At 45.9% G+C, this 13,483-nt stretch overlaps 1 protein-coding gene across 3 annotated transcripts in view; it reads right to left on the bottom strand.

Annotated features, from left to right (window-relative positions):
* Positions 1-13,483, bottom strand: part of SGSM1 (small G protein signaling modulator 1) — an 83,455-nt gene that overhangs the window by 40,660 nt on the left and 29,312 nt on the right. For 2 of the 3 annotated variants that reach the window (XM_039861805.1, XM_039861804.1), the window contains exons 4-9: positions 11,633-11,795; positions 9,314-9,466; positions 6,253-6,320; positions 5,819-5,964; positions 5,555-5,686; positions 2,648-2,772 (exon numbers count right to left, since the gene is read on the bottom strand). In XM_039861805.1, the coding sequence (XP_039717739.1) occupies positions 2,648-2,772; positions 5,555-5,686; positions 5,819-5,964; positions 6,253-6,320; positions 9,314-9,466; positions 11,633-11,795 (787 nt within the window). Of the gene's footprint in view, positions 1-2,647; positions 2,773-4,755; positions 4,792-5,554; positions 5,687-5,818; positions 5,965-6,252; positions 6,321-9,313; positions 9,467-11,632; positions 11,796-13,483 lie in introns of all 3 variants that reach the window. The other variant, XM_039861803.1, reaches the window with a different exon arrangement.

Below are 13,483 nucleotides of genomic sequence, written 5' to 3'. Positions count from 1 at the left end.
GGTGTTGTCTGCTTCTTGGAGGACCCAAACTAACACAGGCTTCAAAGTCAGACAAGGTTTAAATCTCACTTCTGCCACCTACATTGAACCAGTCCCTTTCCATCTTGGGCCTTGGTTTCCCCAGCTGTGAAATGAGGAAGCTGGAAGCTCTCTCAAGGCCCTTCCTGTACTGGTCTGTACCAGAATCAGCTTCATCAGGGTCATGGAATGAACGGCCTTGGAAGATGGTCAAGTACACAAGTAGTTTTAGACTACCAGCCTCTGCCGAGCCCCTTGCATGCTGAGTCTCAGCAAGGAGACCCTTCCCTGGGCTCCCATATGTTGCCCCATCACATTGCCTGTTTTCTCTTGTTTCTCTGTGGGGTGCTGAATGCCTGGAGAGGGGACTGGGTTTTGTTCACTTCTATAAGATACTCAGAGAATATAGAGAGTGAGTGGTTAATGCTAGGCACTGGGATGCCTAGTAAACAAAGCAACTTTCCAACTATAATCAACACCAGCAAGGAGGAGCTCTGTGAACAGTTCCTTTGGATCCACATAAATTAACACAAACAGCTTCCATGACTGACAGGTCTTTCCAGGTGCCAGGTTCCCTGCTGAGGGCTTCACATGCATTTTCACATTGACTTCTCCGCACATGCCAGTTTGGAGATTCCATTACCACATTCCCATTTTTACAGATGAACAAACTGAGGCTCAGGGAGGTAAAGTTGATTGTCCAAGATCATTCAACTAGGAAGGAGCAAGAGCTAAGTTTCTGTTTACGTTTTATGTTTTAACAGCTTTCTGGAGTAGAACTGCTGTGTCATATGTCAAGGGTGTGTTATAATAAACTTCTAAATGGGTCTGCAAAGTGGTTGCACCATCAGCAGTGTATGAGGGTTCCAACTGTTCCTCATGGCAGGGCGGAGGTGTGAGCCAGGTCCATCCTGACTCCAGAGCCCAAATATCTATCTCTTTGGTGATATTTCCTCTTCAACATCAGAAAACTCCAGCGGGGAGTTATGATCCTAGTTGTGTGAGAGGGAAGGCTAGCTGGGAAAAGAGGTCTTAAACCTCCTCAGACAGGGGCTACTCCCCTATCTTTGTTGTCCCTTGATCCCCAAAGAGAACCTGGAACCCTTAGGTGCTCCTTTTCCCACACATTAATGCCCACATTTCTGACCCCTGGCTGTTTCTCTTCCCTGAACCCCAGGTGTCACAAAAGGATAACGAGAACAGATGGGGGTTCAGAGTCCAGGCCTAGGGAAGTCCCCAGTCCCATTGGCGGTGACCTTGAAAGTACAAATTCATCTGGAACTAAATATGGAAGCACCTACAATGTGCTTGGTCACAAACAGAGGAAAAGATACAGACACATGGAGTCCCCGATGATCTGAGCCGGAATGGGGCGGGGCTTGGCAATCATTTGGTCCAATGCCTCTCCTAAAACATTAGCATCAAAAGATTCCTGCCCACACAGTCCTGGGCTTAAGTCCACCCAACATACAGGTCCACAGGCTTTGACGTTGGACAAAAGACACTCAGTGTTTGACAGCTCCTGAAAACCCTTTGAGAACCCTCCAGTTCTGGGAAAGTCTTGTCCAGCTCCCTCATTTGATACAAAGGGGAAACTAAGGTCCAGAGAGGGGGAGTGATATACCCCAGGTCAACCAGCGAGGTGAAAGCTGAGCAAAAACTTGGTCCTATAAAATATATTTATCCATTTACTTGCTTATTCGTTGTCTCCCCCAGCATAATGTAAACACAATATAAGCTCTGAGAAGATAAAGATTTTTCCTCTCCTTTTTTGTATCTGCAACCTCTCTTGTATCTGGGCACATAATAGGTGCTCAGTTAATATTTAATGAATGAATCACTGCTTTATTTCACGAAGATTATCTGAGAACCTAATATGTGCTACACTCTATGGCAGGTGCTGGGAAGAAGACAGGAGCAAGACAGAGTCTTTGCCTTCATGGAACTAAGGTCTGGAGGGCGAGATAGTTGGTATACAGGAAGCGCAGATTTCATATGTGACTACAGTTTTATAAATGCTATGAAGGATTTTCGGGGCTCTCTGTGTGATCCAAACGCATCGGGGCAGTCAGTGAAGGCCCAATTCTAAGCTTTAAGATGCATAAGCTGATAAGGTCCCTGAGCAGTGACTTTGTATTTCCCTTTGTTCTTCCTAAAGACGTCCCTAATTGTGCTAGAACACAGAGTACTGCAGCAGGGGATGCCCAGCCCCAAGTTTCTTTGGTGTGTGATTACAAAGCCTTCGCTGGGTCCTATAAATTCCAGGATATCTGAGGAGACACAGTTCTGAACTAGAAGCCTACCAACCAACACTTTCTGCCTCCCTTTTTTATTAATTGATGGGAAAAGGAGCAGCATACAGGGGACTATTTGTGGGCTTGAGACCTTTAAGATTTCTCTCTCTAGGTGATGTTTTGGCCAGGGCTCTGCCTAATTCCACACCTTAAGGTTCTTCTAGGTAGTTTCCAGATCTTCTCAAATCCTTGAGTTACCTCTGAGGCCAGAGCCACAGGGAAGCTGAGCACAGTGGCCGTTAACAGCCAGATGGAACAGCAGACAGGGGTAGGAGAACAGAGACAAGGCATGAATTTCCCTGTGCCAAAGGGAGGAAAGGGACCCGGCGCCCTACCTCTTCTCATAGTCCAGGTCTCCCACAGACCCATTCATCAGCTGGTTGGGTGTCCACTTCAAGGTCATGACGTCAGCTGTTTGGTGAAGGGAAAGGTACCCTGGCACAGCCTCCATGTCATCCCTCTGCAGAGAGAGAAGGACTCAGGCCTGGTCACAGAGAGAGTTACAGTGGAGGGGGGCCCTGGCTCATCTGACTCAAGGGCACATAACCAGACAAGAGGCTGGGTCATTCCCTCCAAGGCTATGGCCATTCGAAAGACCCTGAACCTTCTTCCAGGAAGTCATGCTAAGTGAAGCCATTTGCAGCCAACCACCCAGGATGAGTTCTATAGATCCACCTGTGAAAGCTGTCCAGCCCCAACACTTTCACACTCACGCTTGCCTTCTGAGGTTCAGAGGCCCTGCTGTGAGGGTGGGGCTGGGGGTTTCTTTAGAACCATGAAGGGGCTCTGGCCCTCTCAATATCACCCTTTCCAAAAGAGAACACCATCTTTTTGGCCAGTATTAAGGAAGAAAGAGATGGCAGCTGAACTTATCCCAAGGACATGACCCAGAAGCTCCTCCCCAAATACCCCCACTATACTCCCCACCCAGCAGCCTGAACCTCTGCCTTCCCAACTGGCCCGCATAGCTTCTCATCTGCTGTTTTAACCCAAGTAGAGAGTGGTGGAGGGCAGTGTCTCCAAGCTTTACCCAGAGAGGAGGCCGTCCCTCCACCACATTCATCTCAACAATACATGGAGACAGACAACTAACATTTACTGAGCACCTACAGTGTACCAAGTATGGCTTAGAGTTACACAAATTGTCTCAACTGAATCAACCAGGCCTGCAGCCCCATGAGGGAGTCCATCTGCAGTCGTTCATCAATTCTAAGATGGACATTTGTTTTTCGCATGTGAATGTGCCTGAAATAGGGATGCATCTTACAGAATTTCACCATCGTGACATAGTTGTCATTAGCTGATCTCACGCAAACTCAGTCACAGTTGTTCATATTGTCATTTCAATTAATGAAATGACAATATGTGTGTGGTTGATACTTCACATTCATATCAACAGTTGTTCATATTGTCATTTCAATTAATGAAATGACAATAGTGTGTGGTTGATACTTCACATTCAGAGCACAGGTGCTATTTTAAAAGTCTCTAAAAAGATTAAACTGTAATTCAGCTTTGAATCAAAAAGTTAATGTATATGTAGAAAGGCTGGGAACAGAGCAATGAGGTGCTAATGTGACATTCACCAATGCAGAGATGCCCACATTGCAGATTTTCTTGCACATCAACAGCCAAGTGCAATGCTTGCAAGAAATACTGCATCTCCCATGCTCTGGAACAGAGGCCAGCCAACTTTTTCTGTAAAGGGTCAGAGAGGAAATATTTCTGGCATTGTGAGCCATACAGGCTCAGTTGCAACCACTCAACACTGCCACTGTAGCATGAAAATAACCAATATGTAAATTAATGGGCATAGCTGAGTTCCAATAAAACTTTACTTGGAAAAACAGGTGGAGAGCCGCATTTGGACCATAGGATATAGTTTGTTGATCTCTTTCTTTTGATGGAACAGAAAATTATATTGGATGGAAAAATAAGGACATCGATGACTCTAAGTCAAAAAGTGCTACAGAAGATTGGATCCTGAAATGTGAAGACATTTTAGGACCACCTCAACTAACATACTGCAACTATATTTTCTCTTTTATGTACTTATAAGAGGAATATATGACTTAAAAAAGCTAACTATATCCAAATAAGTCTCAAAAAGCTCTTTCAAAAAGTGTAAAATTTTCAAGAAGCGAGAAAACTGCATATATAATTTAATAGCATTTTTTATTTCTCGATGGTTATGTTAAAAAAAAAATGGTGCATCTTAAATTCAGGGCTTCTTAGGTCTAAGGAAACAGGTTCTTATAACCATTGTGATGTGGATAATGAGGCTCAGAGGGAGAAGTGGTCAAAACTGTGACCGCAGAGCTGGAGTGACTGACAGCTCTCCCTCTGCTTCTTCCCAGAGGAGCTCAAATACCATGCTGATCCAAATGGTCCCAGAAAGGAAAGAGCAAAGGAGATATTCCATGAGGGGAGGGGCTTCACATACCTTGCTCACCATCCATACCTGGGGCCTGGTCCAGTGCTAGGGCATCAAGGGTGACTGGTAAGTGGCACAGACTGGCACCATCTGGCCTGAATTTGAATCATAACTCTGACCCTTATTCTGCTATATGGGCCTCAGTGTTATCATTTACGATAACAGTGCCTGCTGCAAATGGTTGTTGTGAGATTTCATTGAGCTGATACAATTAAAAGCACTTAGCACAGTACCTGACACGTAAGAAATGCTTAATATATATTAACATGAAGATGTTTATCTTTTTATCCTAAGCATCTAGCACATAGTAGGTTCAGTATAAATGCTTGCAGAATGAGCAATAACAAGAGAGAATGGATGGATAGATGGCTGGGTGGACAGGTGGATGGACAGATGGACTAGAAAATAATTGGACAAAAGAGTGGACGAAAAGATTGAAGGATGGACGGATGGATGGATAGATATAAATATAAGCAGATAGATGAAGGAATGGTGGATGGATGCATGAATAGAGGGATGGATGGATATAGAGATTGAAAGAGTTGATTGGCTGGCTAGAGATATTGATGGGTGGGTGGATAAATAGAAAAAATCCTGGCATATGGATGAATGAATGAATGAATAGAAGGATATATTAGCATATGAATGAAAGGACAGAGGCGAGGAAATACTGGAAGATGAATGAACAGATGGGTGAGTAGGTGGATGGATAGATGAATGGATGAGCAACCTGCAGCCAGAGGGAACTCCTCTTCTGTGACCTGGATACAGAACGTAAGTGAAAAGTCTGGGTCTAAAATGAACTCACCGGCTGAACAAGAACGTTGTTCTTGCCATAGAGCAGGGTAGCCCGGGAGTTCTGGTGCAGGGACTCCACATAGTCACGGGCGGAGAGGGATGGCCGGTCATCCATGCTTCCGCTCGAATGCCTCTTCTGGATCTGGCAGTGTGAGGAGAGGAGGAGGACAAGACCCAGAGTGACCTTCATGACCCCACTCTATTCCCTGCCCCCATGCCAAGTCCAGAACTCAGCCTAACTGCCCCAAAGAGCCCCGCCGTCCACCCCACTCACACAGAGGGCTGGACGCTTGGTGGGCGAGTCCTGCCGTAGGTGTGAGCTGTGGATGCGGTGCCTCTGGACAAGCTCATCTGCCGAAGGGTCAGTCCAGAAGTGATCTGCAGTCTTCATCTTGGTGTACTCTAGAGCACAGGGCCCCACTGGAGAGCAGATGGGGGTTGGCACTCCATAGCTCCTGAAAGTCTGCCCTCCCGTCTACCACTAAATTGGCCACGGATTTCACTGCCCCTCCCTTCCTGCCAGCTGGGATGTCCCAGGGCCCTGTTAGGGAGAAGCCAAAACAAGATCCTGGGAGCAAGAGATAGAAAATTGCTAAGTTTTGAAGGCGGGGGTGGGGGGGAACTGGAGGGAGGTGAAAGGCTCTTAGGAGGTATCGCAAAAGCCAAGGCCAGAGATTCAGATGAAATTCAGAGCACTGGACCACTTACCTAACAAAGATGCAAGGATGGGGCCATCCACAGGATCCATCAGGAGAGCTTCTTTCTCATAGTATTTACTAACAAGGGAGGAAAGGATATACAGATTTGGATGGTGACCAGCAGAGGGCGCACAAGCCACTATGGCCTGGTGGTTAAGAGCAGACGACGGTTCAAACTCCGTCTTGTCACCCAGCTACATCTGTGAACCTCAGATGCCCCATTTGTAAAATTGGGATTATAATAATATATCTCAAAGGGATGTCAGGAGGACTTTTGAGACAATAGATGTTAGGCGCTAAGCACCATGCTTTGCATGAAACTGCTTAATACATGGTGTGATAAAGCCTTAATGAGGTGACAGGAGTAATCATTAGAAGGTTGCTAAGGCCTGGCTGGTTCTATCTACTTCTGCTGCATCTTCCATTTCAAACAGGAAGTCATTTAGAGGCACATATGATATCTATCCTTCTAATATTACTGAGGCGATAAAATGTTTTTTAGCTGTGGTTGATCCAAAAGGCTGTATTAACAGGTTTTCCTGTCCAGATAACTAATGTGGACGATGCTGGCCTGACATACTCAAACAAAAACAACAACAACAAAAAAACCCACCTGGCTTCTGACTCTTCAAAATAACATGTGATGCCATCAATATTACAGTGTTTGTGCCGAGTGTTTTTCATTTTTATTTGTGAGTTGTGGTGTAGTGGTTTCTAATCCTTTGTAAACCTCATACAGTCTAGCGACTAACAGAATTTCTGATGTGGACAAGGCCTTGTTCTGACCTCCTGAAGGATATCAGGCCCAGAGAGGGTAAGTAACTTGCTGGAGGCCACAGAGCAGGTAGATGCAGGCATGGGCTACACACGCTGGCTTAGTTCTTCCCATCCTAGAGCCAGGGGTGAAGGACACAGGATCTCAAGTCAGAGAGACTGAGTGGGAGCCCAGCTCGGCCACTCCTTCCCTCACTGTGTGCCCGTGGGCAGGTGACTACCCTCTCTGAGCTTCGGTGTAAAATGAGAAGAAGGACAGAACTCATCTGCCCCTGCTGTTGGGAGGATTAAACGTTGACCTGCATCTACAGCAATAGCACAGACTCTGACAGCAGGAAGGCCCCACTAAGTGACAGCAACATCACTGTAATTCTACCCCCAAATAAATCTATCAACCAGAATATTAGCTGAGGCAGGACTGGCCTGCCTTGGTCATGCTCAACAACAAGTCTGCACATTTTGGTGTCAGATCTAAAGAGAACACTTCAAGGCACTTTCTACTCCACCATTCCATTTCCTCTCCAAAAATCAGCAGTTATGTGACCATAAACCTTGGAAATGCTGCCTTAAAAATAGCAGGGGGGTTGGAATCAAGATATGACTCTAAATGATATCTACGAGAGTTCCTCTGAGGTGATGGGTTTCTTTGGAATGGTTCTGCATCCTGAGTGTGGTGTGGGTTACACGAAACTACATATGTGTTAACATTTCATAGGACTATACAGCAAAAAAAAAAAAAAAAAAAAAAAGAATATATGTAAAAACCGGTGAAATCCAAATAAATCCTGTAGTTTAGCTAACAGTACTGTACCAATGGCAACTTCTTGTTTTGAAAGTTATATTCTCGTTACATAGGATGTTATTTTTGAGAGGCAAGAACTCTCGGTACTAATGTTGCAGCTTCTGTGTGAATCTAAAATTTAAAATAAAAAGTTTAATGAAGGAACAGCCGGTTGGCATTGCTGCTCTAATAACTGCTAATTCCTTTTGACCAATTTATTCAGCAGGGAAACACAAGACACAAGAACATACACCAAAGGCAGTAACTTCACAGGCCCTGGACCCATAACAGGGCAGGAGGCAGAGACATATTACAACTGACAGGAGGTTAAGAGATGAACTGGACCCTCAGAGTCTGGGTTTCTTTCAGTTCCTCTCCTGCCTCAAGGCCTTGGCACCTGCTGTTCCCCGGTGCTGAGAACACTCTTCCCCACCCCCTTCACCTGGTTAATGACTACACACCCTTCAACTTGAAGCTGAACTGTCACATCTTCCAGAACACTTTCTCTGACCACCTGGAAGAGATTAAACTCCACCCACCTGTCTTGGAACACTATGACATATTATCACAATTACTATTTGCTTGTTTTCCTTTCTAAAATGGGAGCTTCATGAGGGGAAGGACCATGCTCTACTTTCTTACATACTCTTCTAGCAAACAGAATAAAAGATTAAAAAAAAAAAAAAGATGATATTACCAACTGTGCATAAAGATGTGGTTAAACATGTACTTTCATACACTGAAAAGATGAAGAGATTCTCAGATATTTCTCTCTTTCTCTCTCTCTTTCTCTCTCTCTTTCTCTCTCTCACTCTGGCTGGGAAGGAGTGCTGGCCATGACGAGTCTCATGTTATAAATTTTTCAGTGGCTCCACACTGCTCGTGGCAGGACATCGAAGCTCTTTAACATGACAGGTAAGACCAATGTATTCTCAACATCTAGGTTAGTGCCTGGCATGTAGTAGATGCTTATTAAATGCTTATTGGATGGATGAATGAATGAATGAACGCCTGCCAAGAAGACTTATACTAGAAAACCTTTACATCATAATTCTAAGCAAGGAAAGAAAATGTGGGAAGTATCACGAGGCACTTCCAAAATGCTGTGTATTCACTCTCTTTCTCACCTCTTCTCTGGAGTGGCAGCGATCCACCCCATTTACCAAAAGAGGCAAGAGGCACAGAGAAGCTAAGTGATTTCCCTACAGCCACACAGTTAGCAAGGAGACAGTGGGCTTCATTCATTGGAGAAGGAAGGTCACCAAGACCTCAAGGTCCTTACACCCTACTCCGAATGCAAAGACCCCATGTTGCTATTAAACATCTGAATCTTCCCAAGGTTCTAACCTAAGCTAGTTCATATTCAAATAGCTAGAAGATCTTTATTTAATCACTTTAAAATCAAGTACACATCAAGGGGAAAAACAGAGTGGCTATGTGCAAGAGGATGCAATTCCCATGGCTACCAGCAGGTGAAGGCACATAGCACTCAGGGGTCTGGTCTTTCCCTGCTCACCTACTGTTTTCCACTAGGTAATGTACAATTTTGTCCAGGACCTTCTCGAACAACGCCGTGCGAATCCACAGGTGTTTGATGGCGAGTGGGGACAGGTTAGGCAGCTTTGGCAGCTTCCGCACATTCTCTTGGAGGCCCTGGATCTGGTTTCGCCTTCAAGGATCAGTGAAGGAGGAGAAAACACATTCACAAAAGAGAAAATCCCACAGGACCAATATACAAATGGGAAAAAGTTCAAGCTCTCTAGGAAATGAAGAAATGGCAACGATAACAAGAAACCACAGGGTTCCAGGCAAATGTGTAAAGAGCTGAAAAATCTAACAATACCCAGCGAGAGTGAAGATACGGTACAACAAACACTTTCATATACTGTTGATGGGAAAGGTAGAATCTCATACTGATATTTTTCTCTTTTAGTCTCTCCCTCCCTCCCTCCCTCCTCTCCCCCTTCCTATCACTGTCTCTATCTCTCTCTGCTGGAAGGAAGTGCTGGCCAAGAAGAGTCTCAGGTTATAGATCCTTCAGAGGGTCCCCCCTATCCTTGAGGAGCAAGCTTTTTAATACGACAGGCAGGGCGCTCCATGACCTTTGTCCTATTTACCTCTCTACTCAACCCCTTATCACTCCCCTTTCTGACCCCATAATCCAGACAGATGGAGAGGTCACTGTCTCTCACATGAAGATGTTCCAAAAGCTGCTGCTTCTTCCTGCTTTCCCTCCCTCTGCCATTCCCAAACTGAACCCTTCTCACTTCCCTCCCTCTGCCATTCCCAAACTGAACCCTTCTTAGGTCTCAGTGAGGACATCCCCTCCTACGGGAAGCCCTCGTGGACCAGCCAGAGCTGGAGGAGAGGCCCCTCCTCTGTGCCCCTCCTCAGGCACTGTAGCATGACTTCCTGCTCACTTTTCTGTCTTCCCCTCCAGACTGACCTTGAGGGCATAGACTGAGATTCAATTATCATTTTTTAAATAAAATACTTCCTAAGGGTCTACCACATGGCAAGCCACATGTCTGTGTTTCCAAGGCCCAGGACAGTGCCTGGCATATAGGAGGGGCTCAGTATATTTGTTCATATCAAATCAGTGACCGCATGAATGAATGAATGAATGAATGAATGAATGGCTCTCCCTTATCATATGGAATGGACATCTCTAATTCCTTCATTAGCAAGTCACCATAATATGGAAGGCTTGTGGAAATCTCTCCCTTTAAGAAGTTATCAGCATCACCTGGGAATTTAGCAGATGGATTGGAAGGCACCTGAAGATTAGGTGGCTGAGGAGTCAGATACCAAATGGGGCTTGGCAATGCCAAGTGCAGAGCCCTGCCCATCACGTGGTTCTGGCCAACAGCCCTGGGCAGGCAGGGCCTGAAGGTCAAGGGGAAGAACATTTCTCATCCAGTGATGTGGCGTGACCACCCAAGGGAGATGGCAAACCCATGGCATGCATGTCTCTCTGCCTTCCCTTACCAGTCATACACATGGCTAATCAATCCACACACTCTTTCCCAAGAAGCCTAACCACAGCTCCAGAATCTTTCACGACAGTCCTCTGGGCAGCCACTAGCATCAGCTGTAGGTCAAACCTATTTGCCATCCCTGACCAGGCCCCGGATGAGGGGTTTAGCTATGCGGTCGGGATGCTGGGAGTGGTTCTGGTGGGAGGCACTCATGTGCACACACTCAGGCCGTGAGCCTCCCCATCACACAGATCATCGGCCACCAAGACAAATGAGTGAAGTCAACTCTGCCCATGTGGACAGAGACTATATTGATTCTGTTAAACTTTGGTCTTCCTGTATTTAGGGCCAGTCCTGGCTCGCAGGAGGCACTGATCCACGTGACAAAGTTTTGTGGGCGTTTACCAGGTACTAGGCTCTCAGACGCCAGGGACATGAAGGGGAATAACACAGATGTAGCTGCCTGTCCTCATGGAGTTCAAAGTCAAGAATAAGAGAGAGACGACAATCAAGTAAGCAATAAAACAAATAAATGAATATCACAGATGGTGATAACATATAGGAAGAAAATAAACAGGATATTATGAAAGAGAAATGAGGTGAAGGTTGAAATTTACACTTAGCTAGGGGAAGGCCTGAATGATGACAAGGAACCAGCGATGGAAGATGAGTGGTGTGAACCAGGAGAGGGTACAACATGTGCAAAGGCCCTGGGGTGGAAAACAGTCTGGCGGGTCCGTGGAGCAGAAAGGAGAGCGGAGTTCGTTCTGGAAGGCTCAGGCTCTTGCCGAGCCCAGGGAGGGCATGGACTGTCCTCTGGGGGACTACCCCAGCCCTACCCAGTTCTCTGCACTCACGCGCCCTCGATCAGCTGCTCCAGGTCCTGGACCTTGCGGCTCAGCTCCTCGGCTGGCGGGAAGCTCTTGCCCACCTTCATGAAGAGAGCTGCGATCTTGTTGCTGCGCAGGAAGCCAGCTGCCCTCCGCCGCAGCCCATGCAGGACGCAGGCCTCCACAGCCGCTGCAGGGATCCAACAGTCAGCGGGCCCCGCCCTGACCATGGTTCCTGGCACCCAGCCCAACTAGAGCTTCAGTCATGCAGAGACACCATGGAGAGCCAGGGGCCCTCAGAATCACAAATCTGTGACAGAGGCATAGAGAAAAGTATTTATGCCTCTCCACCTTATACTCCCTCAAAAGGGAGCGAGAGCGCTTTGTGGCTGACCCATGCTCACCGCCCAAGGACAGATTTCTCTGTTCACATCCTCTCCCAGCCCCTACCCAGCTATGTGACTTGTGCAATCACTTCCCCTCCCTGAGCCTCAGCTTCCTCATATGTAAAATGGGGACAGTATGAACATTAACCTCATAAAATTGCTGTTAAGATGGAAAAAAATTCATGGAAAGCAGCACGAAGCCAGGTACACAGTGAGCGCTTTACAAATGATACCTGGTCCTCCTGTTAATGGGGGAGAGGACTGGACCACAAGACTGCCCTATCTGGCTGGAAGAATCACATCGTCATCTAGTCTGATTCCAAGCACAGCTGACTTGAATCTAATTCAACTTCCACCACAGCCAGGGAAGAAAGAACAACCATCCTCATTTTTCAGATGTGGAACTGAGGCTCGAGAGGTGAACTGACTTCTCCAGGGCTCCATAGCGGTTAAGTGATGGAGCCAGGATTCAAACTCAGGTCTGAGCCCAAGGTGTGCTCACGACACTTGTGTCTCCATGAAGGACCTACAAAGGGAGTGAAGGGTGGATTTAGTCATCATCTCCCATTTCTCTGGAGGCCCTGCCCAGCTCTGGGTTGTGGCCTGGGCTCTGCCATGAACTTAGGTGTGACTTTAGGCAAATCACTTTCCCACTCTGGGCTTCCATGTTCCCTTAGGGGAATAGGCTTTGTGCAGGCCATTCTGACAGCCCCTATCTTATTTCTTGTACCCTCAATAGCTTTCTGTTAAGTATCTTCCTACCTTCTGTCTTACACAACAGACTGGGAGCTCACTCTGGTATTCAAGAGGGGCACAGTTGATGTTTTGAGGGAAAGTGAGTACATAATAAGAGCTATTCCTTCTTGTGCACCTACTGGGTGTAAAACCATGTTAAGGTTTACCTTACCTAATTCTTGTTACAAAACTCAGGAGGTGAACATTCTAGGTATTGTCATCTCACAGAAGAGTGCCAGCATACCCAGGGTCAAGAGCACTGCCAAGGTTAGGTTATGTGCAAGAAGAAATCCTGAGAAGTTTTGGTTTAACTGCCTCTGTTTTTTTGTTAGCAATGGTGTGGTTTTGAATGAAGATCTACATATTGCCTGATCTGCCCATGGATTTAGATTATTCTGGGTGAGGACCTCTTAAATATCTTCATTTTTGCTTACGTACACAGTACTTTCCATTTGTTTATGGTGCAATAAATTAATCATCTATTCAGGCTTTGTAGACAGTGTTTGAATCTTTCTGACAATGGTTCATCGGAACAATGGATAAAAGAAACCTAAGGGAGGTCCTTTAGGCCCCATTTAGTGCCATCAAATATCTCTCACCCAAAACTTTCATCAGAGTTAGAGAATAACTAAGATTTTACCATTTTCTATTCCTCTAAGTCTTTAATTGGCAGGTATGTTAGCAAGTTCTGAAATGCATATACATATTACTTTATTTGCAAATGAAAATGTTCAGAAGAAACAAGCAACACACACAC

This window comes from Pteropus medius, unplaced genomic scaffold (genome assembly GCF_902729225.1).
Source record: "Pteropus medius unplaced genomic scaffold, Ma_sr-lr_union100, whole genome shotgun sequence".
Taxonomy (NCBI): Eukaryota; Metazoa; Chordata; class Mammalia; order Chiroptera; family Pteropodidae; genus Pteropus; species Pteropus medius.
This window is presented reverse-complemented; position numbering and strand designations above follow the sequence as displayed.